Raw genomic sequence first — 27,732 nt, forward strand, 5'->3', positions numbered from 1 at the left:
GACATATTCTTTTCATCTTTTCATTTTTCATTAATACATTAATAAATACTGTTAATTACAAAAATGACAAAAAATCTAATTGTATTACTTACCGTATAAACTGAAAATGATACTTACTTTCCTGATGCAGTACAAAAGAAAGGTTTAGCTAATTTTTAATTTCACTATGTTGCTGTTTGTATTATTTAAAAAGTTTATGACTGACAAATGCGTTTTACATCTTAAAATTACGGAACATGTTGTGAAAATCTCTTTCTGCACTATGATACCATTACTGTGTCAGCTGATCCCAGATCTTGATGTCTGTGGTTTATAATAGTGTATACAACTTCACAGAATGTTGTTATCAACAAACTAAATAACGTCTGTCGGGGTGATATCCTCTGCAATTGTTTAATTTTTTTCTATGTTGAAAACATATTTTGTTGACATGACTGTTAGATATTCACTTTCAATCACATTACTCTACACCGTGAATAAATCTGAAGTAACTGGGTACATTGTAAAAGTGACATTGATCATAATCCTGACCTGCTAGACTACAACACAGACAGGCTGCGAGGTGGTTAATGTGTCATCACTATATTCTCTCTTTGCAGCGGTGAACGGAGTGAAAGTATTCTGGGGCATCACCTGCTCTTTAGAAGTGAATGTGTGATGAACTGAGCAGTGATTGGCTGCCAGGGTCAGAGCAGGAATGCGATGACAACAGCTAAAGAGAGAGACACCCAGTGAGAGACGATAAAGATGCATGCATACCCAGACATCACCAGTGTTCCCAAACAGCCACCAGTTCAGGGTCACGACCTGCAGCTTTGTCACTTTCTGCCACACAGCAGAGATGTATCAGACCGACCTCAGCATGGGTGTGCACAGCATCACTGGGGGGGGGGATTAACCAGCTGTTGAATACTGGAAAAAAGTTTAAATGACAGAGTGTGCTATTAAGGTAATCTGCTAATGGTTTATCGATGCACAGTAATATCACCAAAAAGTGCAGAGACATAGATGACATGCTTTTACCAATATGTAGACGTCACAGGGGCAAATGGGGCAAATTGACAAGTTCATCCCAGTGAGACAGTTTGTGAGAAGGAGAGATGAGTCAGGCGTTAAGCTTTAATCAGTCAGTCGGTGAAAAAAGTATGGCTTTTAAAAATTCCAGTGACAAATTCACAGTACTTGAAGTTGTTTTACCGTCATTGGAAATAATAGATCACAAATAACTGAATATAGCATTGAATTTAATTAACCAAATGATTGTAAATTGTTCTGATATTGTAATCTAGAAGAGGAATAATATAATAATGATATCCGTTTGACATCTGTATTACCCTAGAATGCTCTTAAGTTGGAAAAATTAAGTTAAACTAGACTGCTTATCAGACAGTTAAGTGTGTTCTGTCAGCTTATTGCTTGTTTTTTTATTAAATCTAAATGGCGTTACACTGGTGTAAATATCAAAACCAGCAGCCCATTTGTGATCAAACCATTCCATGAAATAGAAATAAGGTAGTCCTCAAGATACGATCATTCGACTTACGAATATTTGTAGATACAAACAACTGCGTGGGTTCCCCTTTCTACCACAACCAACGCCGTGATGCGTAACACCCCATAGATTAACATTTCATGTCATGTCAAATAACTGCAAATATCAGACTAAGTGAACAGTTTGCTCTGATGTTAGACTTCATGTGGCCTTTCTGGCTTTTCTGCTGACACAGTCGTCTGCATTGTTTCGTCCTTCTTTTATTCACATCTCTGTGAACTTCTAAACAGGAAACGAACACACAATGTATTTAATAACATGGGAGCACTCATGAACATTGAGACTGCAGACAATTCAGGTCAGGTTGAAAGTTTGGGTCAGCAATGCAGACTACAAACTTCTTTTATGTCACAGGTCATGATGGGCGAAAAATTTAATGGGACATTTTTAGACTCCCGGACATTTTTCCAGATATTAAAGTCGATAAAGGAACAATTTTGTTACCACATTCTAGGAGTCAGTAGGTCAGGGAAGACCGCTATGTGCATGTAGAGACCTGAAAAATGTGTTTTTCATTTTAAGACAGCTTTAAGAGGACCAAAATTATCATTAATTTGAGACTGAAACCTATGCATTTGAAAGAAGTAAGCAGTGACTTCATGATATTGATTGATGTGTGAGGAGCAGAATGCCAGTCAGACTCCAGTGTGTCTGGTCTTGCATTACCTGTATAAAAACAGTCCCACAGACAATTTGCACAGTTATCCGACTCAAAAAATGAGCTTGCACCCCAACAGTTGATCACACAATATAAAGAAATACGTTAAGGAGGAGACGTCCATAGCCTGCTTTAAAAAACATGAATACAGAGCCATTGTTTGTAAGTTTGGGAAAAGGGTTCCCACGGGACAAGACTTGACTCAAGACAGGGACTGTTATCAGGGCATTTGGGTTTGATCTGGCATGTGGTTCTCGTTGCTGCAGAATAGTGAGTGATGATTGTGTGCTGGTGCTTTAACTGGCCCTGGTCTTGCACGTGAGCAGATCAAAACCAAATGTTCCAGAGCAATTGTGTCTATGGGCTCGTAAAGTTGGAGCTGTGGCTGAAGAGCTGCCCCTGGCTCACACAGCTCCACAGAGTCCTCTATGGATATTAAAAACATTTACCCCGCCTCTTCCCTAAGCTGATGCAACATCGTAAAACTTCCACATGGAGAGTATTTTCTCTGATTAAGGGGTTGGGGAATTGTTGTTGAAATGGATCTACATGGATTTTTCTTAAAAAGCCCCTCTTTGAGTTAGTACAACAGAAGTCAGACAAGATTGGACATTAATGAATGTACAGAGACAACACTACTGCACGTCACTTTTAAAATAAAACTCTTATCTTTTCAATTCAGTGAGCTTCTTCCCTCCTTTCTCTGCAGAACTGCAGAAGCGTCCTGTAAGACATCTCTGGTTGTGAATCACTGACCTGCAGTGTGTGATGGATAATGACAGTGGAGAAGCAAAATACCGTCTGGGTATCTTTGCCAGCAGAAGTCTATGGTGTTGCTTCTGGGGGAAGCTTTCGCCTGGGGTCTCCTGGAAGAAGACCAGCTGCAGCCTACACACAGTACTGCTGAGCCTTATCTTCAGAAGCCATGGCTGTGATGACAGGCTGGCACATACAACCTGCTTTGTGTCAGAGACAGACATGGATGTGCATCTGCCTCCTCAGGACAGAAATATAATATTATTCGATGTTTACTGCTTTCGTAAGGACATCATGCGAGCAACACTTCCCATGAATCTGACTCTCTTGATCCTATAAATAGCATATTTAGTTATTGTTGATTTAAATTTTGATTGCAAAAAGAAAGGTAATAGGACATTAACATAACAGGATAGATCAAACTTTTTGAGCAGGCACTGGTGCATTTCAGGAGCAGCTGCATCGGGATTTAAGGGGTCTGGCGTTCTCGTGAGTCGTCAGCATGTTGTTAGACTAGGACGACTATTTCTGAACCTCTGCAGCTGTAGATGAGAAGTGTCCAGAAAGTCCATCTTTTGTGTCAGCTATATCTATTTCAGGGAAATGTGACACCAGAGACAGACAAGTGAAAAAGAGGTACGGATCTGACCTCTGAACTCCTGTCTGAGAGTAAAGAGACACAGTCAACACCAGAGTTTGTCAGCATGGACAAAAGGCTCCCACGCAGGTGTCTACCCGTAGGCTTAAGAGAATGTCAGACTTGACTGTTCAGTTCGTGTCTGTCTTCCACACAGATCAGCGGCGCAAACTTACAAATGCATTTACATAATGGATGTCAAGGGATGAAGAAGTGTGTACAAATACAATGCGTACATCCAACAGTAGACAGGATGACAGCTGCTGTTATCAACAGCCTCCAGCCACCTCCACGGTTTCTGTTTGTCTCATCAGTGGGTTTGCCTACATTGCTGATCCACTGAAACCTTATGAAGTTACACTTTCAAGCCCTGATAGTAAAATAAAAACACCTTCAATTCAGTCTCCTGCTTTTCATTCAGGCTGATTGAAACAAATCTCAATTGGATCCTGAATTAATCTCAACACTGAGATTCTTTTTACGGTAGGGAAGCCGATCGACACGCACATGAAACTATTTAGGGTTCAGTCTATGTTGAGTAAAAAAAAGCGGACAAATTTCATTTATATTTTGTTCATTCCGCAACATCAAAGAAGGAACTGCTTAGTTTTTTGTTGAATTCAAGTAAAGCATTATTATACAACGTTATGTACGACGAGAGATCAGATTCTACAAGTTAAAACCATTGGCGAGAAACTTTTATTCCTGAGGTGAGCATGAGTGAAAACTGTCGGTCGTAAAATCAGGCAGTTGCATAAATTAGAGGATGAAATATCTGCAACAGATGCAGTGAGATGATGAAAATGTGGCACCACATGTCTCTGCTGCAGAAGAAAGGTCATGACCCTAAGACCACCAGGAGCTGCAAACATTACTGAGAGGATTGGAATACAAGAGTCTGTCCCGTAAGCACATAGTTCTTAATACCTTATTGTTAACAGCATTGGCAGCTACAAAGATTTTGTGATCAGAGCGAAGTCGTTGGCTCTTTGTGGACGTCTGAGTGTTTCCATATTTTATAAAAGTGTGAACTACTCTGTGTGTAATTTTATGATACAACAAGCTATGGAATCAATTTTGTGTGGCGCTCGTCTTCCAAAAAGACCCCAGAGAGCAGTATCAAGAGAAACACATATGTCCTATTCCATGCATACGTCATTATTAGTTCTCCGTTCTAGAAAAAAGACCATCAAATGAAGGACATTTTCTGTCAGTACAGTGCTTTACAAAATGAATTTCATGATTTAAAAGACATGAGTGATAATGAAAATAAAAATGCAAAAATAAGAAAGATTTGTATGATGGGACCTTTTGACCGCTAACTCAAACTCAGAAAACATTTTTTCCTGCATTAGAACGGCTGAACAGCTTCCTGAAAGCTCAACTACATGCTGAGAGATTGAGGAACTCTGAAGTGTTTCTGCTCTCAACGGCAGCCAACTTTGAAATCCATCACTCACTTCCTGTTTATATTCAAGCTCAGTTTACGTGCTTCCTGTATGACCCAAGGGACTTCCTTCACAGCCGACTGGATGCAAGGGCTCGCTCAGCAGTCTTGCTTATCTGCTCGGCACACAGTGACACACGTTCACATAAAACACATTCCAGCTGTCGAGATTTTTGCAAATGATTAATAAAATGAATTTATTCCAGTTCCTGCTGCTGCTGACGCTAACGTATTACCACCGTAAAAAAAAGAGCTCTCCTGGTTTTTGATGTAGTGTAGCTGTTTGTTTATTTCTATTCTTCAGCCTCACAGGGATCGTTAACTATTATTAGGACCCATCAGGAAAGGCTGCAGGACTACCAGGACCACCAGCGACACCTCCACCCGGAGTCTGTCACGCTCTGTGCTAAAACAAAGATAGAAAGAAAAGGGTTCCATGAGTTATTGTGCGGCATGAAAGTGCTGATGAAGGCGCTAGAAGTGCTGAGGCTGCCCATAAAGTCAAACATTTCAAATCAGCCTCAGGAACTAATACAACTAGTAAAAAAATACTAAGTTGGTCAGGTGATGCAACTAAACGCTGCAGTCTGATTTTAAAGTTCTGAGACTCTTGTGGAGAAAAACTCAGCTGGTTTTCTTCTGTAACATTCCCCCCGGGCTCTGATAGCACAATGTTTAATTCAAGCTTTAACACTCAAGTTAAATGTACCAACTCCTTTACTATACAATAACCTGCAAAACAGGCACACTTCAGTTTCTCAACAGAACAGGTTGGCGACACAAGTGTAAAACAAAACAAGCATTAAGACAAACCACACAAGTCAGGTTTTATTTGAAAAGGTGAAGAGATTTAACACTTGGTCACATTTTTTGCTGTCATTCATGAATATTGATCTTGTCTAGACAAAGCTGGTGCACTTAGCCTGAGTGCCTGTGGAGTGGTACTTTCTTTCAAAGAGGTAGGCATGCAGCTTCGGCTCCTCATAAACAAACAAACCAAAATACAGCTTGAAGTGGAGACAGAATCCATCTGTGAATACCTGGATTCATTATTAATGAACTATCATGACAATATAGAAACTTTAGCGAGCAGGAATCATTTGTGTATAATGTATTTCTAATGTTCATATTATTTCTTTGGATTAATTGTTCACATATTATGCTGCACAGTGGGTAGCGTTGTCTCCTCGAAGCAAGACGGTTCTGGGTTTGAGTCCTGTTCTGTGCGTAGTTTAAATGTTCTCCCAGTTTTCCATGCCTTAAGTCCGCTGGGACAGGCTCCAGCAACCCCCCGTGACCCGCGAAAGTGGAGGAAACGATATGAAAAATGAATGAATGAATGTTCACATATTTTCTCATAATAATAAGCCACTAAATATTACGTTCTGTGGTAATGTGTGTTGCTAAAACAAATTCTAGTTTGGTAATACATGTAAATAATGTTAAAGATTGTTATCTATCTGCATCTATCTGTCTAGTATGAATGACCTCTAAAAGCTTCAACACATACCTGTAGTTGAAACTATGTGAACACACAGGAAACACGTTTGGTTGAAGAGGTCGTTGTGGCTTCCTATAAAACAAACGTTTCACAGCTTGAGAAACTCACACTGAACCATTGGAACCATTCAGGACTGTAACTTGTTCCTTGTAATTATTAAAATCAGTATAAAGTGGCAAAAAGTAAGAAGTTTTGTGTAATAAAAATAGACATGACAATATGTCAGTGGCAGGGATGTCACAATATTTTCAATTTGTCATTTCCAATTTCTAAACAGCAGCTGTTTCAAAAACCAAATAATACATAAAGTCATAGTTAATCAGTAGCTAAGAACATATTGTAACGTCCAGCAGTTTATAAACCGCTGTCTCCTGTAATACACAAATAAATTATTTAAAGGTCAGAACTGGATATTGTACAGTTGACGTTTTGGTCTACGCCATTTGTCTTTAGCATTATAAAATTCTTAAGTATTAAGGTGATTTCAAAATCACAGGTGGAGATTTTGGGATTATCTCCTCAATCCCAGCCCTGGTCGTTCATATTTTGCCTGTAGATTACAAGGAAACACTACCTGCCTGGCTATTTCTGAGGAATGTTTTTGTCAGCAGAGATCTGCCCATTAAATCTTCATTTGACATGCGATGTAAATCTGTTCAGAGAAAATCAATGCTGTCCTCCCTCCAGCAGATGAACGCTTGAGATGTTTCCAGATTTTAAAGACATATGTCCGTTTCTCCTCGTGAAGGGCATTTCCTTTTTGTTGTCAAAACAGCAGTAACTCCCCTACAAGAATAGGCATCCAGCTGGGGTCAAAGGTCACTGCCCTCGCTGCCCATCAGATGAAAGCTCCATCTGCAAACCTGCAGCTTCTGTTCAGACTCTTCATCCTCCCTCTGTTACTTCTGTCAAGATGAAGGTTTCCACGTGTTAAGCGTGTTCTCGTCATCTGTTTTGATGAATGTGACAGAAGATGGATTGAATCTCAACCGGAGGAGTGAATCAAATAATCAATCTTTAATCTGTCACCAATGAGGTCATTATGATAGTTCACGACCCTCCAGCTTCAGCATCTACTTTCTCAGCCGTCTCAAAACGATGACTCCCCTGAGATTTATACACTCCACCAGGACATTATGTGGAATTGTGACATTTTCTCACCACATGTTGACATATAACACAATAAACTTAGTTTGATCATTGAATTGCTAGTCATCCTAAGGCAGGAGCCATTATTTAAAACATTATCTTACTCTGTGAGATTTACAGTGGATTTCCAATCTCAGTGGAATAATTTTTCTTGTGGATTTAATATTGAATATCTGACCGAGAAGATATTTATTTTTGAGGACTAGTAACTGTTTCTAGATATTTAAACCTAGATAACATTTGTATGAGAAACTACAGTGGGACAGTTTTTGTGGAGTCTCAATATGAGGGATTTGTATATTCGTTAATATTCACTATATCTGATTGAAGACACAACTATACTGTACCTTGTATAAGAATTTCTTCTATTACATAAGAATTACATTACATGAATACATTACATCAATAGAAATGAACCCAAATAAATTCTACTTTTCGGTCTGTAATATTGAGGTTTTGTAATTGATGTAATTATGAGGTAAGAGGTGAACATAGATTTCTGAGCTTTTTTTTGTAAACTTAGAATTCATAGCGGAACTATTGCTGTCTTTTGGATTCCTATTAAATAACCCCTAAAAAAAGTATTTAGCTGGTTATCTGTGACTCTTCCATTCTACAATGCAGTACGTACTTTACTGTGTTTGTCGTATGAATTGTATCAACTCCATTGTGTCTGTTCTGTAAAAGAAGCTTTTTGAGATCTTAAAATAATTGGCAGAAACAAGATAAATGGTTCCAGAAATGAATGGCAGGGTCACTTCATGTCAGTTTTGATTAAAAAAAAAAAAAAAGTAGTCATTAATAAATGTAACTTTCACTATTTCACATGAGGTGAACAAGCAAGTCCTCAGCCCATAGAAGCTTAGATGCATCTCTGATCACATTTAACATCATTGACATAATTTGGAAAGTTTGTAATAACTTGCTAATAATAACTGTTTATGATCTTAGAGATCATATATGGAACGAATAAATATATATTTAGATGATCTATGTATATGGCATGTAACATGAAATATGTTGTCAAATGCGTCACTTATCCGGCCTGTTAGGATGTGATGCATCTGTTACCGCCTCCTGCCAGGCTGTGCTGATCAAAAAGGATTTAAATATTTACCAGCTGTAACTTTTTTATGTGGATTATCCAGATTAATCAGGACATTGTATGTGGACAGAAAAATTGTTGAATTTTACTGTTGTAGGCCTATTTTAAGCATCTTCATATGCAAAAGGCAGAAGTCCAAATCTAAAAATGACACTTTTTGTTGTTCAGGGTGGTGCTGAGAATCCTTCAAAGCCTCATGTACCACAAGATTCACTGTGGCAGAAAAAAGAATCTGAGATGTGAATGACCTCATCCTCATGTTTCCTTCCCTGAGAAAAACAGCAACTACAGATAACCATCTTTGACATTTCAAAGATCTCACGCCAACCCGTGTTAGCTGTGCTCTCCTTCACATGTACATCCTGTCACTGCGACATTGTTACGGACATGTATGACGTGATGCATCTATGCTAATATTACCAGAACTAAGTGTAGCTGCATTAAGAACATGATGGGAATGTGACACATCCTTGCTGACGCTCTCTTCAGGGGACTGGCAGCGTTGCACACTGTACAGCCACAGTGACTGGCTGTGATAACACATCATTATCTATTTTCAGCTGCCTTTTTTGAGTCCAGCCTGTTATTATGTATTCAGTGTGGAGACATGGAGAAGAGGGGTTATAGATAGGAAAGTGCTAAGGCACAGAACGTGAAGATTTCAGTGTTGATTGATAATTTCCCTCTTTGTCATTGATTATTGAAGATATGCTGGATTGTGATCTGGCTGCAAATTGTTCCTTTACTTTCGGGACATTGCTTTCTTGTTCTTTGTTTCAGATTCAATTGTGCCCTTTTTTTCTGTGAGTAAAAACATTCCAGATCCCATTAGGTGACAGAAGTCAGAGGTAAGAAGTTTTTAAAAAATTAATATATTGTCTGAATAAATATCTAAAAGAAAACCACGTGGTCCTATTTGTGTTCCATTCAGTTTTTCATTCAGATAACTCTTTAAAATGTTTGGACAGCATATTGTCCTGTTTAACTTTATATAACAGCTCAATCTTTCCAACTCAAGAAAGCAAAGATTATGTTAAGTTACAACCTGAGCATACCTTGAAACAGGACATCCAACAGTACACTGTCTCCTCACCAACCCTTGAAGGACCATCACCTCCCCGTCTTCAAAGGAGGTTTATAGAGACGTTGTTTTATCTAGTTTGACTTTAAAATGACTGTAAAATGACTTTAAACTTTAAAATGTTTTGACGGCAATCAAACACCTTTCAACTATAAGACGATGTGTCCAGGCTCTGGGACTGTTAGCGTTCTATTAAAGGGAGAATTTGACAGATGTTGTACAAATGAATGGGCCCAGAGGTTTACCCTTGGTAGGACAATGCAGACTACAATCCCTTAGTCGTAGGACTATTGAATGTGGATTAATCTTTTACTCTTTTTCCTGCAGTAAAAGTAAGTGCGTATGTAAATGGAATGTGTGATTCATGCCGAAGCAATTTCCTCCTTGGCGATCAATAAAGTATTCTGATTCTGAGTTAACTTTTATAGTGACACAATGGATGATGGAGTCACTACAGTGCGTTAAAAACAGGCATGCTTAATAAGGTATGAACTAGAGTAAGTTCTGGAAAGTTGAAGATGAGATAACCATGCAACTTACAAAAATGCAAAATAGACTTTATCTGGAGATCTCAAGTGTCATTCAGTAAAGCACACTGTCTGAAGTTGACACTGCACTTTAATCCCTCTGGTACATTTCCCTTTAGACGGATCAATAGATAAGAAGGGGTGACACGGTGGCACAGTGGGTAACACTGTCGCCTCACAACGTTCGCATGCTCTCCCCTTGTCTGCGTGGGTTCTCTCCAGGTTCTCCGGCTTCCTCCCACCTCCAAAAGCATACGCTTCAGGTTGATTGGCCGGTTCCAAATTGCCTGTAGGAGTGAGTGAGTGTGTGTGTGCATGGTTGTCCGTCTTTGTGTTGGGCTCTGTGGTGCACTGGCATCGTGCCCGGAGTGTTCCCCGCCTCGCGCCCTATGCCAGCTGAGTTAGGCTCCAGCTCCCCGTGCCCTGCTACAGCGGATGAAGCAGCAGAAGATGAATGAATGAATGAATGAATGAATAGATAAGAAAATAACAGAGTGATCCTGAAATTGCTACAAAAGAGCTTGGAGTAGCTGATTGTCTCAAAAACAATTGTTTTCCTTTCAAAAATGCCCTTTGTAATATTTCATATTAATGGATGAAATGTTAACATGGATTAACAGGGGTTAACTTTAGGTTTTAACACATTTATGAAGGGTTTTACTCAAATTATCCTCTAATTATGCATTCACTCTCAGCTCATTTTCACATCTTTCATTGTATTGCTATGCTTTAAATCCCATAACTTCATTAATTTTTTCAGGTTCATTTCACTTTTTGCTCCGAAGATAGCCACACAACCAACCACTGCAGTGTTTTTACAGAAAAACAGTCTCTAGTAAAAGACTATAAATGGTGTTACCTGTTTAGCAACAAATTACAGACACTATTAGCAATGTGCTGATGAATACTGGATTTACCTTTGCTTTGCCAGATTAGCATCTCCAAATACATGCAAATTTATGTCATGATTTCTAGATAGATAAATACCCAAGACTCCGACAGCTACCACAGGAAGCAAGTGGACACCGTTGGATGTAACTGAGCAAGCAAAGGCAGCACTAAAACACGGGGGCATTGTGGGCCAAATTCAGGAGGGGAAGAGTAGTCTTGGTATCGAGGCCAATTCACCGGCTTGGAACAAAGCCAATCCTGGGAGACGCAAGCTGGTGATCCAGGAGGTATGACAGGAAGAGGAAGCAGGAAGGCGCTCACTAGCTGTGGCACAGGCACAGCAAAGCCAGTGAATGCATGGGAAGGAATGGAGAAGAGAAGATTTCCTGGAAAGACCTGTGGGAGATGGAGGCATTCAGGGCAAGCTTTGCGTTGAACTCTCCAGCAAACCTAAGCCACTGATATGGAGAAGACCCCACGTGCCCACTATGTCCAAGTACAGCAACACTGAAGCCTTACCCAAGACACACCTTACCAAAGCTGTTCCAGCACTGATGCAAGACACTTTAACACCTGGCCTCCAGGTGTTAAAGTGTCTTGCATCAATGCTGGAAAGCCAACAGACAAGCATGAATGCCCTTCCTCCCCTTTCATCCCCTGTCGTTGGCAGGCAGCACCATTTATTTGAGAGATTCAAGGCAGCCTTGCCACTATGAGAACTGACACTGGACAGCTGGACAGAGCACGGGACTGGAAGATACTGGCAGACCTGGGCATGAAGCTCTGCTTCCCAACTGAAGTCGCATCAACCAATCTGCGACCAGACTTTGTTTTGGGGTCAACCTCACTCAAGCTTGTTAAAAGTGTAGAGCTCGCGGTGCCCTGGGAAGTGCAGTAGAGGAGGCCTATGAGTGGAAGAAGCTGGGGTACGCAGAGCTCATTGCAGATACCCAAAAAACAAGGCTGGAGAGCGATGGTACGTCCAGTGGAAGTACCTGCAGAGGATTTGTAACCACCTCGACATCCAGGCTAGTCAGGGAGATGGGAGTATAAGGGAATGCCCACAGGTAGGCGGTCAGGGACCTCTCCAGGGCTGTTGAGAGGGGGAGCAAGTGGAAAAAAGAAAGGGTCTGACCCGGGCCTTCAAATCACCTGATGGCACCTAAGGAGTGAATCTGTGATGCTGGGACTCACTGCTGAACCCTCTGGAGGTGACGTGGGCTGATCAACGAAATATCCATGAAAGAGGGCGTCATCACTCATTTGAACTTCACAAAGTCTCATCAGTGCAGTATTAATCTACTGAGGGATATGAACATCCAGTCCTACACAACTGCTCAGGTAATTCTGTCAATACATATACAATACACTTTAAATGGTGATAACATTTCTCTTCAGTTTATCTGTTTTAGTTATTTATATTTCTTTCCTTTAGGCGGGACGTTGCCTTTACGTAAGTAATGCTTAACTCAGGGTAAAATTCCGTTTTACAGCGAGTAAAAAATCCAGCAGCATTCCTCAGTCTGCTTTACAACAGCGACCAGCAGCAGTAAATGAGCACCATGCTGCAACAACAAGTCTTAAATATGCATTTTGTTTGCAGAGAAAACAAAGAAGGGTTTCCTAACAGACCAGTTGCTGCTTTTGTTGGGGTGTGGAGGACATTGCCCTGATAAAGTGTCGCTCGGAGCTAATTTACCTCATGTGCCTGAAACCCGACACGCCAACTGAGAGTGGAGGCACCGTGGACGGCTTGTCAGAGATGGAGAGGTCCCCAGTGACCCATCAATACACAACAGTCCAGCCTAATGATCATATTATTCATCTTCCATCACCCAGCGTCCTTAAAATCCAAAACCTCATCTGCTCCAGCACGCGGGCCACAAACAGGGGCCAGTAAACCAGAGGCCACAGGGGCCACATCTATAGATGTAAATTTGAAGGACCTTGAATCCAGTCTTCCCAGTTTCTTACCATATAGGCTGTCAGTTTCTTACCATTTATTTGGTGAGGATCAGTTAGAAATGGATGTGTTGTGTTGAAATACTTTTTTCAGTGTCAAACAGAAGTTTATACATGAATGGATTAAATCTGACAATGAGTCCTCAAAGTTGTGACAGGTTTTAACTTTTTTTGATGTGTCAATGCAGTTTTTTTTTCAGTTCTGACATAATAATCTCAGCTCAGATATTCAGTGTACTTTACTATTTCAAAGCTTTCAGCTCCATCTGAGAATCATTGTATGGTGAACAGTTCTGAGCTACTACTACTTCATACCCTGAAATAAAGGAGTAATCAACACAGAGGAACCCCATCTCCTGCTTTTTCTGCAGATAGCTGTACAGTTCCTACAGTAACTACACAACTGGTGGAAGAACAAAAATCACAACAATGAGCAAGACAGGAAAATCTCAGCTAGCTAATCACTCAGCTGGCCAATTTTAAATCATGTAAACCTAGAAAAATGTACTGCAGATCCTTCTCTCAGCACCCCCCCGCCCCACGCGGTTCCATCTTAATCAGAAACAGGCAAACTGGACGAGGTCCCAGATGTGGAAGACTGGATTATAAAAGCTGTTAACAATTAACATGCATGAGGGTCTGCCCTGCCTCAGTGAGAAGGGAATAGTATCTGCTTATGTTAATTTCTCGGGATTAATTTAAGAAGCTTTTGAGGGCACTTCAGTGGGAAGGATTTTTAAAGCAGAGTGACTCTTTTCCTGCTTTGTCAAACCAAGTGAAAACTGTCCCTTGCCTCCCTGAAACAAGTGTGCACTGGTATTGACGATCTGGGTTGTGAGCACTAAGCTCCTGTGAGCCTCCACACAACTGTACTTTTGCAGCATGCAAAGATGAATGTTTTTGTGAGTGTGTTTCTGGAGCTGTTTTGGGCCTCCCGCTGCTCACCAGATGTGATATTTCTGAGAGAAGAACTGCTCAACAAATGAGTATGAAGACGCAGCATTGAGAGGGAGGAGAGACCAGTGCAGGGAGACTGAAACGTGACCTCCTCCTTCCCCACCGCCCCGCTGTCCTCATTGCTCTCTGCTCCAGTCTGTGTGACACATAACTCACTCTGAGGAGTCTGAGCCTTCAAGGGGCCGTGTGGAAATTACTGGTGTGGGGAGGGGGGGAACTTTATGCCAATTCATTTCAATAGATTTTGTTGAGATTTATTTTCTCTTTAGTTCAGCTCATTAGATATGACATAAAATTTTAGGGACATTATTATCTGTTTAATAGTCCATCTCTTCCTTTTACCCAGGCCTACCATGGCCGTCTTCTTGCTTTTTTTTGTTTTTGTTTGATCCACTCAATTATAATGCCCCTTCTCTGTGCTGTCATTGTTCATTTAAATAAACCAATAGCAGCACAACATTGTTCCTGTGTGTAATTTTTATATAACATTCGGGAATTTCACCAGCAGAAGTATGATCTGTGAAAGCTCATTTAAAAGCTCTCTATGTATGAAAAGAAATACATCTGTTTAAAAAATGCACCCGTCAACACCCATTGGAATTGATGTGTCCTTGAGAGTCCAAAAAGAAGAGACAACAAAAAGTATTAATAGTGAAAGTAGCATGTTATTGTCCTGAATGGATTACGGCTACACCGCCAACACCACTTTTAGGTCTTACTGCTCCCTTGTTTTTGCATTTTGTGTGAATGTAAGCTTCCAGAAAACTTGTGCAGATACAAATTAAATTAATAGTGCAGAAGAAAAAATTATGTTCATACGATCCCCAAAGCAGAGCCAAACTATTGGGTCTTCTAATTGAATCAGTTTGTGTAATCAGTAATCAAATAGAGTTTGAAAACATCCCTGCAGTCATTCAACCTCTACCTGCTCAGATCTGCGACACCCTTAATTTTCAGTGGGTGAATTTCTTTATCATAGTAACTCTCTCCTCTTGTTAGGGGCCAAATATTGCTGATTTACATATGCAATTACTAGTGCTGAAGGGGTAAATTTCAGTCTGACAATAGTTGTCATGGTCCAAGAGGAATGCAATTAGTGGCAATTGTTTAAGCATGCCAGCCCGATTCAATTACTCGTGTGCAGCTGACAATTACTGGCTGGCTGTTTGAGATGCACGACTAATGAATGGCATGGACCACCATGCACTACTACATGCCTCTCTGTAGACAGACTCGCCAAAATAACAACCAATTTATTTAAGTAACACTTAGAATATCTGTGGTGTGACTGTAATTTATTCTTCTGAATGTAAAAGTGTAAGTGAGGACAGAAGCAACCAAGTTTATGTTGTTTGAATCACAATTAAGGCGTCATTCCAAATATGTATTAGGGGCAGAATCTGCTTAAATTGCACAGGCTTGGGATGGTTCATGTTTCCCAGCTTCATCTAGCCTGGAGACTGGATGATTTACTAGAGGTGGGAAAAATCTCCCAATGGAATGTTCAGGTTTAATAAAATCTGAACATAAATAAATTGTTAAGCAACTAAAGGTTGACATATTCAGTAGACTTTAAAGGTTATAATTTTAAAATGGAAAATGAATCTGTGGAGTTCAAATGAGGACGGCTCATCTCTGATTGAGAGAGGTGGTGTGAATGTTACATTAGATGCTCCCAGGAAATGCCTAAAGTTGACAATTTTTGAACGATTGATTGATCCTTACTCGCTGTACCATTAACTGGTCGTGTTCCTGAGGTTTCTTTAGCTGCGATTGATCTCTGTGTTTAGTTATAAAAGATCAGATGTAACATTAAACACACCCAAACCTTTTTTCAGAAGCAGTTTCTTTATTTTCTGGAAGATGGAATTATTCAACACTGTCTTCAATTTTTTCTGTTCTACTTTTTGATGACTTGTTCTCATTGTCTAAACGTCTGAATGGCTATATGTACAGTATATGTAACAGACGCTGTCGGACAGTTTCAATGATTGTCCACTATTGTTTGCTGGTGTTGAAGCAGGTTGTAAGAGTTGGTGATCTAGGTGGGGACAGAGTATTTGAAGAGGAAACAGATGCATTACAGGCTTGCATTGTTTTCATCTGATGCTGTGGCTGAGTTGCAGATAAGAAGTAAGTTTCAGTGAAATGAACACGGATGTTGGCAGCAATCAGCTTGATTTTCTACATTTTGGATCAGGATTGATACATCATATACCATTACGTCAAATGTTTTCTGCTGACATTTGAAGCTGGACCAGTGGTAAAGATTATTATTACTATTAGTGTTAAAATACTACTACTACTACTACTACTACTACTACTACTACTACTACTACTACTACTACTACTACTACTACTACTACTACTACTACTAATACTACTAATAATAATACTAATAATACTAATAATAACAATCATAATAATAGTAGTAATAATAGTAATAGTAATAATAATAATATTTTTTATTCTTTATAATTATTATTATCATTGTTGTTGTATGTAGTCCAATCTTTCCACTATTTTACCAGTTGTTGTTTCTCCTGTCTCTCTTTCAACCCAACCAGACAAAGCAGGGGAACCCATATACTGTACTTGATTCTGAATCTACTCGAGGTTTCTGCCTGTTAAAGGTTTATTATTTCTTGCCACTGTCACCAAATGATTGCCTGAGTGGGATCTCTGTTGTATAATATAGACCTGTGTCTATAATGAAGTGTTTTCAGATTACTTCTGTTGTGATCTGATGCTGTATAGATGAAGCTGACTCCACTTGATCATACTTGTAATAGAATACTTTATAACATTCTACCATTGAAATCGGATTGTCTGTCATTTTGTCAGATAAAAAAAAGACTGTCTGCACACCACTGCCCGTATTTCCGAGACTTCTTTTTTCTTTAAATTCTTCCTCTTTCAAACCTTAGGGGCAATCTTTTTGCCATTAAATGTCAGCTGTGTGTCAGGACAGCTTGGCCTGGCAACAAAACATCAATTGTTTCCAATTGGCAGAATTTCCTTCCCTCAGCCTTGGCTTCAGCCAATCAAAAGCCAGCATGGTAGAACGGAGCACATTCACACTGTGGCAACCACTCCACTCTCCACTCACAAACACTCCTCACACTGTCCTCTGTGTCTCAGTCAAATGGCTAAAATAACACCTAAACGTGAAGTGAAACTGGCCGTTCCTGCTGCTCAGGTTTAGGGTAGTCCTCCCTGACCAGGAGAGGAGGATTGCATGTGTTTTATAGTTTAATCTGGGTTTAGAGAGGCCATTTCCCCACAAATAACTAGGGCTTAGGGGTCAATATTTCACTTCAGGAGCTAAGGTTATCTCAGGGGTTGAGGGTGACGATTGAATGAATGAGACCTGAGACAATATGAAATCAGAAGCTTGTGCAAGGCACCATCCTCTGCCTATAATATGCTTTTTGGGGATGCTGTGATATTTGAGTTAAAGCACAGATGTGGGGATGAACCTCAGGAGAAGAGTGGGTGGTGCTGTGTCTTTTAATGCAGCTGGGTCCTAAGACAAACTACACTTATTTGAGTAACCCTTCCCTGACCAAACAAGCACACATCTGCACAGAGGAATAAATAGAGATAGTAAACATGTGCACGCCCCTTGGACATACCAGCTTGACACATTGTTCCATGTGTTTATTCCTCTTCTCTTTTGAAATGTCAGTGTTACTACTGGGGGCACCGAGGCTGTGAAGACGGGTTTAGAGGATAATCTTAACCAGACCATATGGTCAAGTCTTTCCTCTCTTTTTCCCACAAAAAAATTTCAAAAGAACTTTTTGGAGCCTTTAGATGGAACAGAAAAGTCACGTGGATCTGATTTTTTTTTTTCTTCAAATTTGTATTTGAATGGTATCTGTATCAGAGACGGCTGCTTGTGTAGCATCTTGAGGAAGTGGCGAACTGTATAATCCATACTTACACTATTACTGATCACTTCCAGTTGCTTCTGTCCATCTGGAGGCTTCAGCAATCCCATTGGCCACCAAGTCTAATCGCTGTTGACACAGGAAATTTAATCTAGATATCTTGGTGATGATGAAAGTGGTTGTAATAGGATTAAACTGGGCCTGACAGGAGTATGACATCGCTACTGGAAGGCATTTCTCTATGAGTATGGCACAGAATTATACTGCAGATAGGATGCAACCTGCTGGAATGGGAAGTTACATATTCATGTCATGACAGTAATGAAATATTTGTCACTACACTTCATAGACAAAGATTATGTTTGGATAGAGTTTGTGTCGGGGTTTTTATTTATTTATATGTATTAATCCACAATACATAAAATACAGTCATATTCTAGTCTCCTCTTTTACATCTGCTTTAGTCACTTACGCTGCTGTTTGGATGCATAAAATAAAGCATTATTGACACTGAAAAAGGTGCAAAAAATATCCAAATGTGTTCACTGTGTAGCAGATATGCAGTGCCAGAGAGGGACTTTAATATGTTAATCTTTGAATTTACCTCAATAAACATTAACCCATTTTATATAATTTGTAATTTTCAGTGGATTTTCTTTCTTATTTAAACACAATAAAAAATGTGTTTAAATTTTGTATTTTTCTTTAATGATATTATGAAATGAAAACTAAGTATCTTAAGATTAGCTGTATTGCTGCCTTTGTGTAGACAATGTTATGTTTTGCACTGTTACTGTTAATAATATGAATATCTCAGACATTCTGTCATATATTTACATTCAAACTGAACACATAAAAGTTATTAGAATTAAGTTTTAATTACCTAATCCGACTAATGCCTCATCTGTGGGATAAGAGGTTTAGGATAAATGGATGAACAAGACAGCAGCGTCATCATGTTCAAAATTCCACTTTCAGCTGTTGCCAATACCAATACAGTAGGGAGGGAGATTAAAAACTGCCAAAATAACCGATAACATTCCTATTTTGGTGAGATTATGGGTTTCATGGTTGGGGCCACAGAAAGTCATTACTTATGGGCTGCAGGCAAGGTTAAGATTATTGGCAGGTCTTCAGGCCAAAGAGATTAGTTTCAACAAACACATGACTGTGTTTGGTAGTGAGAGAATCCTGGGAAGTCACCTAGTGAACTGGGACTTCTGGGTGATTTTATTTAACTTATGCAGAAACACCTGTAAACTGTGAGGTTGAAACAAAAACACTGGGAAGAACATAATTCAGGCAGAATCAGTCAAACCAGAGACATGACAGCAGCTTGAAACTTATCCAAAAAGGGAGATAAAGACACAAATGTAAGCAGCATAAGGTTTTGTTTGGTAGTTTTTTTTCCAGCTTTTCAGGAAAAAACTTTTTATAACATTTACAGGTCTCCAAGGTTTTGTGTCTTTTCTGTCTAAACAAGGTGAGTAACACACACTTTGTTTCACTAGGTGTGACATTTCAGGGCCTGGTCGCCAACTATATTTCTTCCTTACTGTATGCTGCAGGTATTCATTTAAATTAACAGCATGCTAGTTGAGACTTTAACTTCATCACAGTCATAGAAGAGGAAAATAGAATTTGTGACCAATTGCAAGGCAACCATTCAGTATGAGAATTACTTTTCTATGCTATTTTCTCCATGTGAGAATAAAACTCACAGCCAGGATTTGACCCTCAAACAGACACCATCTGAGATAAAACAGTGCATGTTTAACTTTCATGGTCAATTGCACACAGTGGGCACAGGAGGTTGCTGGTTTGAGCCGGTGTGTCTGTAAAGGCCCTTCAGTGGCCACTGCTTACAGGAGGCGATGTTCATGATGACAAATCACTCCAGCTATGTGTGAACCTCTGGAGGCTTCCTGGTCATCCACATAAAACATTCAAATAAAGAATGTCACTCTGACTGTACTGTGTGTCCCTGTTGCTTAATGTCCTCAACATTATTCCCACATCCTTTACTTCTCCAGCAGATCTTCGATTTCAGGACAGTCAAAGAGAAACAGAAACCCTGCTATTGTAACTGAAGCTAAGTTGAAGCTAATATTAACTCTATCTTTGCAATTTTGGTAATGTTTCAGCTCTACTGCTCTAAAAATGAACATCATGCTACCTGCTCGGCCCTGGATGACTCCAGATGGAAGTTTATTTATTTTATATAGATAGAATTAGAAGAAGAAGAAGAAGAAGAAGAAGAAGCAGTATACTTTATTTATCCCCGCAGGGAAATTACACAGAATTACAGATATATGAAGAGGCTAATGTGCCCCTGAAGCTGATGAGACATAGATGATTCAGCAAAGAACCACCTCTGTAGAAATGTTTGCCATTTTGACGTAAAGTTCTATTTCTGTGCAAACATTAGAAACGTTCTCCATCGAGCTACTTCTATGATGTAACAGATTTCAGACGCTGTTTCCACCCGGTTTAAAGCTCCGTCCTGTGATAAGATGTACAAGGACAGCTTTAACTGTGAATGCATTGAGATGATCAGATCATACTTCTGAATGCAAGCCAAGCTTTGGGCTCTTCTATCTCTGTCTTTGGCGTCTTAATGCTCTACTTAATCAACTGATCGAGATGTGAGTGGCTGGTGGAGTACAGCTGTTTTTGGAGCTGCAAAATCCACTGAACAAAGCACATCTGAGATTTCTTAATCTGTGGTTTCATTGCAACCAACAACATGTTTCATCTACAAGTAAACATGACATAATTACTACTAAGATCAGTGTTTATAGCAAACATAGATTCTTGGAGTCATCTCTAAAAAAAAATAAATCATTATCTACAAACAACGATACTCACCACACGTCATGTTCCTGCGTAGCATAATGAAGAGAACGTGACTGAAACCAGTGTTGGACTACAAATATGCCATTGTTTTGGGAGTATTCTGGGATTCTTGTGATTTCAATGCATGTGACTCAATAATACATAAATAATTGTGAAAACATTCACTAGAATTAACCCAACAGTGTTAGTAACACATTTTTTGGTCAATCAGAGATTATGTTTGTGTTTTTGGGTTCATCTCGTCCAGCTCCTTCAGGTGCTTTCCTCTAGGGATGATGTGGTATCCGAGTAATGCAGGTCAGTAATTGATCCATTCCCTGCAGCACCGGGCTGCTGGCAGGTACCACATCGACTGACTGACCTCTGGCCTCGGGTCACTGTTTCTGGTCTTGCTCAGCTGGTTTTCAAAAAGGAGATCAAAACTATCAGTGACTGGCTGGATGGCTGAACATCAGAAGAAATCCATAAATCAATACGTGGGGGAGGCTGTCTTTCCTGTTCAAACGACAGAAAAAAAAAAATCCAGCTATATTTTTCTGGTTTGTCAGATTACGTGCTGTTAAGATGTTGATCCAGAGAAACAGGCTCGTTTGGTGAAGTCAGATGACCTCATGGTGACCACTGGGATCTATAACGCTATGCCATCCAGACTGCGAACTAAGAGACACGTTGAACTGAACTCTGATGCGGAATTGTAATAAAAATAATCTTTTAATAAGATATACAAGATCATCATATCCTGCAGCAGGAGATGCAACGTCAATGCTGGCCTCAACCCTACAACCCTCTGTAGACAAGCTACGAGGGGTTGTAGTGTTGGTTGGCTTGGTTGGTTTACGCGCACCACTGTGTCATCCTAGGTAACACTAGGTAACATTCTTGGTGCCAATCTGGGCAAGCAGACAGACCAAAGACTTTTTAAAAAATTTCTTTTAAAAAGCACATATTCTTGTAGCTCTAATAAGATTTTAGATCATAGCTACAGTGTATGTACAGTATATGGTTTTTTCAGATTCATCTAGACTCGAATCCCTATCCTTACCTTCTTTTATGTTTGAATGAAACCTGAAGCAATCAGTTTTTCTGGTGGAGACTGAGGGCTTCAATCTAAGGCTTTACTGAAAACTTTCCCCTTAAAAAGCATCCATGAGTCTGACAGGAGAATCTTAACTCTATGCTTTTCCAGTGCAGTCAACCACCTATCAGAGTCTTTTTCAGTCAGTCATCTTCAGATTACCACCACTGTACCCACCGCAGCGGGTCACAGGGAGCCGGAGCCTATCTCGACGGCACACGGCGTGAGGCAGGGGACACTACGGGCACGACGCCAGTGCACCTCGGGGCCACACACAAAGACATACAACCATGCACACACACTCATTCCTACGAGCAATTTGGAACGGCCAACCAACCTGAAGCGCATGCTTTTAGAGGTGGGAGGAAGCCGAAGAACCCGGAGAGAACCCACGCAGACACGGGCAGAGCATGCGAACTCCGCACAGAGCGGGACTCGAACCCGTGTCTTTTTCAATCAACCTTTATATAAGACTATTTTTGCTCACCCAGTGAATTTTCGTGTGAAGTTATGAGAAAATCTCTTACTTTTTGACTTTTTTTCCCTGCCATATGACACAGATGCCGCGAGGCAGAATTGCATGCATTCAGTATGAGGGACGACAGCATGGTACCGCTTCACAAACCACAGCTCCTCTTTGATGTGCTATTTTTTATGGATGAGGAAAACCTCATGGGTTGGGCCTTTCTCTGCCTTCAATACCACCACCTCCTCTTTCTCCTCCTTTGACCCAGCTAGCATCTGACTTTCAGCATATGTTGACCAAAGGTTGGGTGAGCTCACCAAGCAGGAATTACGCTGATGTGTGTGCAGTTTATGAAAACACGGCTGTATCTGCAAATCATTTACCAAGTAAATGTACAGTCACTTGAAAGAGAGGGAAGTCAAAGGCCAGTACTGTATACAGAGCTGCACGTGACTGCACTCCGTATGGGAAATGTGGAGCTAACATGTAATTAGCTGTTACTATTTTCATTCTGCATTAGCCTGAAGCAGAACAAGGTTAGTTTTTTTTTTTTGCACTATGTGCCAGGAAAGTTTGAGGCTGTCAGGCAGCCTCTTCAACTTCAACTGTGAGCTTTCAGTATTAATCTGAGAACAGTCAGAGGGATCTATCCAGGCTAAAGAACCCCTCCCTGAAATAAAAGAATGATTCCTCTCAACGTGGTACAGCTATTCTTCACAAATACTTTGGCAAAATCCTCAAAAAGTCATGGTATATGCTAAGAAAACAGATGTTGCTTTCACTTTAAATGGAAAAAGTCTAGTTGAGGTTACATGATGTAGGAAGAGTTTGGCCCAGTGATTTCACAGTAAGTGAAAAACAGGACTGTCCTCCTGGGGGAACTTTCACATTAAAAGCTCATTTTCCTCTTCCCTAAATCCTGCTGCACTGAACATCACTCAAACAGCAAGCTGATGCAAACTCCTGGCATCGCTTCAAAGTAGGGCTGGAGTCTGCCCACTTTCTTCTGGGATTTTACCTCCCTACATCTCGAACAGTAATGGCATAGAGACGACAAAAACATTGTGATCGAATGTGCATTTCACATTCGATGTTGAGATAGAAATTCAACTGACTGGATTCTGTAGTAAACTTAAGTACTTAATATATCTGAGAGGAAGACCACACACGACAAGCACACACTTGTATAACTAGTTTTCAATATTAATTAGTAGAGAAGATTTTAAAGAAAGACATTCAGTGCTTTGCGGTGGTTAGCACTGTCGCTAAGGAATAATGTTTATGCTCCCTAAGTCCAGGTAAGTGCCAGAAATCCTTCCTACTCATTATTTCACACGCCAGATGTTTCTCTATGCAACACTAAAAAGTGAAATTATACCCAAAGTTTAAGGTCCTCTTCAACTGCCACAATGGCTGGTGGTAAAGAGAGGTAAGGGCAGTTTGCAATAGATCAGAGAATTGTATGAACTACTTCAGCAGCACAAATTTTTTCATGAAGAAGCACTATAATAGCAAAACAGCAAGCCGATGGGAGTATTTTTTTTTTTTCTGAATGGAATGCAGGGATTAAAAGTCCTCAAACGAAAGGGATGGGATCCAGCCTAGTTAGAGCTGAAAATCAACAATCTGCTGACATTTTTGCTTTTCCAAAATCTATACAGTACAAAATACTACTCAGGAAAACACTGATAATATATGGTATTTTATTTCAATTAAGAAAAATTGACAAGCACTCATCAATCAACATATTAAAACATGTGTGCCACCCGTAAAAATGCACATGATGGCTCCCTAAAATAAATACTTTTAAGAGGAAATAATACAGACAGAATATGTGAGGCTCAAACCACAAGTACAAAGAAAGTATCCAAATGTCCAAGAGACGAAAGGGTCTGAAAATTTCTAAAGTCAACCCCGACTCGCCAACGAATAGTGTTTGTATAAAACAGCCAAGTATTTTTAAAAATACAGAATCTTACAAAAGAGTTTTATCTTCCCACTTCTTTAAATCACTGGAAAATATCAGCTGGTATTATGACAAGTAAACATGAACTTCTCCATGTATAATAATAAAAAGACAGAATGTGCTTCTGCATTTTTACACTAGTATTCACATACATCATAAGCGTACTGGTCCATCAGCCCTCCACCCCTTTGCCCAGGCTGTGATGCGGACAGGTGTTTCCTAAAGGGCTGAGACGCTCCAAACACACGTCGTCGTCACATTGTGTGAAAACACTGCTGACCATGTTGACAACAAATTCACCTCATCGATAACTACACCCTCCATGGTCAGGCCTTAAAATTCCCCTTCAGAGCCAAGGGTTCCTTGTGTTTATAGGTTATATTACCAACAGTGTTCACATTATCTGTATTAGAAAAAAAAACAATTTAAAACATTTTATTTTCTAACGGTCCAAAAAAGAGAATTAGCCATCAACGGGAGAAGATTTCAAGAATACAGGTTACAGTATAAAAACGTAGTCCAGGTGGCGACACATGAAGCATGCGTGTTGCCCCGTTCACCTCCAGAATCCTCATGCGAAGACATACTGTATAAAAAGGCCACATGGCTTTTTCTTCACTACTGAATGCAGGTTAGCTCCAACAGCTGGCCTCTTTGTCTGCTCTGCTCTTCAGAAGACCATGGAAAGGTGCTTTTTTTTCCTCCCTACTCATAGACTCACAGGGTCACTGTGAGGTGTGTTTGGTACATCTGCAAGCTACCAATGCTTTTTACGACGAGGTTGAATCACTGATAAAAGTCACAGACGGCTCCTGTGATGGGCTCAGTTCGCCAGAGACAGATCATCAATGTTTTTAGCACGTTTTTCAAAAAAATCCAAAAGTAGATGAACAGTAAACGTTGGCTGCTTAGCTTAGCCAAAAGTCACTTTTACTCGTTTTTAAATAAAACGTTGCTGTTTCCCTCTTTACTAGTCTTTGTTCTGAGCTAAGGTAACTAGTTGCTTTGGGTAGCATCATACGGAAAGAACAGACACGGCTGAAATGACCGCTGCTCATTCAACCGATACACATCAAAATGCTTCCTTAAAACATGAAAGGCCGAATCTGCCAATTCCTCACTGGAAAACACTGACTAGACAGTTGTGTACACACAATCCTCATGAGGTGTCTCTTACCGGGGGTTCTGTGTTTGCTCAGGGATCAGTGGGAGTTTTCTGTATGACTGTGTAAACAAAAGGTCGTTGGGCTTGAGCTTGAGTCTGCTGAGCTCCTTCTACTTCAGATGCCTTCAACAGGACCTGTCATACCAGTTTCTAATGATCTCTCCATGTGCGGAGGCTTTGTGAAGCCCTTCACCCCTTTCTTTATGCTTTCCATAATCTTTAGCATTTCTACTGCGGAAATAACAACAAAATATAACTTAAAATAAACTCTCTAGGCACTGTTTGATTTCAAAGGCTTTTTTGTTGTAGATTTTGAGAAAAGTTCAGAAAACATATTAAAAAATAAAATAAAATAAACACCAGAGAGTGATGGTTCATCAGACCAAACACTTTCTCCTCTGCGATACATCTAGGTCCTCCAAATCAGCTCACTAAGCCAAACAGACTCGCCTCAAGCTCTGTGGTGGAGAGGCTGTAAGGACAGAAAGCATCTAAAGGGTACGTTTTCAAGGTTAAGAGTCAATTCCAGTCATGAGTCTCTTTTTCCTTCATAAAAAACAAACAACGATGGGGATCTCAAGCCATTATCTTCTGGGGAATTTCTATTGAAGCCTTGACGAAGATGCAGTTGTCTCGGATGTAGTTCCTCTTCTTGATCTCCTCGTGAGAGATGAACTTTGGGTAGCCGAACCCCAGGGTGCTCTCGTCCAGTGAGTTCCGGCTGCTGCAGGGCTTCTGGAAGTTCTTCCAGTTGGGATCGGGATTGAAGGTCTCGGTGATGTGCTGGGGTTTGGAAAGCGATGGGTCACTCTGGTCGAGGATGGAGAAAGTCACCTTGTAGGAGAAGGGCCACTCCAGCAGGCTGTCGTACTCTCCGGGTAACACACGGATGTAGACGGAGAGGTGGGAGCCTTCGCCGCTGCCGTTACCGTTAAGGAAGGCCGACACCTGCAGCTTGTAGCCATAGCGGTGAGTGTAGAAGGGTGGGCTGAAGAACTCGTGGTTGCTTCGGAGTTTGGCCTCCTGGAGTTTACGTGAGTAGTCGTTGAGCTTCCAGATGAGAATGCCATCATGACTCACAGACAGCTCCTCCATCTCCCGCCGCAGCTCCAGGATCTCCTGCCGCTGGCGCCCCACCAGGTTACACATCATAGTCAAGTGAGACTTAGTCGTGTCTTCCAGGTGACGCCCGATCGCCAGTTTGGGGCACTGCAAGAGAAACAGCAGATTAACAAATTAACAAAGAAGAGATTAAGCATAAACTGCTGGAACATCAGATTTTTCACACATAAAGATAAACTGCCATCTGTAACCATTAGAACTCACAAAGCATCACACATCCAGTGATTCGAGATGGTTTTTACTGTATGTGTGAAATTGTTTTTTACCCTAGATAGATAGATAGATACTTTATTATTCCCGGAGGAAATTGCACATATCCACTGCTCAGGCATTACATAATATATATATATATTTTTCTCATGTCAAAATGCGTATGTTTACCTGACAACTAAATATGTCATATGTTAAACCTAAATTAATTCGGACTCATTCTTCCTTCACACGCCACCTTTGTGTCAGAAGGTATTAGTTTACTCAGCACCCCCCTGTGAGCCTTGACACAAGTGTTTTTTACATCCCTCTTCAAAGCAGTGATTTATTGTAATTATCAGTGTTCGTGTGTTCGTCCGTTCGTCCGTTAGTTAGTCCACCAAATATCTTCTCAACCATTGTAGATAGAAAGATGAAGCATAAAGCATGTTACTCGGGCAGCAAAGGGGATGAAAATGAGATGATGACCTTGACCTTAAAAAAATCATGTCAAGGTCAGTTACGACTTTTGTACATTCAGGGATAGAAATACGAGAAGGCCAGTGTCAGTGTAAGACCATAGATCAATGCTACTGCTTTGATCTACCTATGCACTATCTTTGATCTATGGTCAAAGACCTACCCTGGAAGTAGGTCAGGGTAAGTCGCGGGATGTTGCCGTCTCTGACTGCCTTCTTATTTAATGTAATACATCCATATGGTTGTAAATACCATCTACAATCTATTTTACTTCATCTTCTTGCTATAACTCCTGAA

The 27,732-nt window shown here is 40.3% G+C and overlaps 1 protein-coding gene across 1 annotated transcript in view; it reads right to left on the minus strand.

Annotated features, from left to right (window-relative positions):
- Positions 1-24,199: 24,199 nt before the first annotated feature.
- Positions 24,200-27,732, minus strand: part of traf4a (tnf receptor-associated factor 4a) — a 31,006-nt gene continuing 27,473 nt past the window's right edge. The window contains exon 7 of the mRNA XM_068318130.1: positions 24,200-26,853. Coding sequence (XP_068174231.1) covers positions 26,221-26,853 — 633 coding nt within the window. The 3' untranslated portion in view covers positions 24,200-26,220. The remainder of the gene's footprint in view (positions 26,854-27,732) is intronic.

Source organism: Antennarius striatus, chromosome 6 (assembly GCF_040054535.1).
Source record: "Antennarius striatus isolate MH-2024 chromosome 6, ASM4005453v1, whole genome shotgun sequence".
NCBI classification, from domain to species: domain Eukaryota; kingdom Metazoa; phylum Chordata; class Actinopteri; order Lophiiformes; family Antennariidae; genus Antennarius; species Antennarius striatus.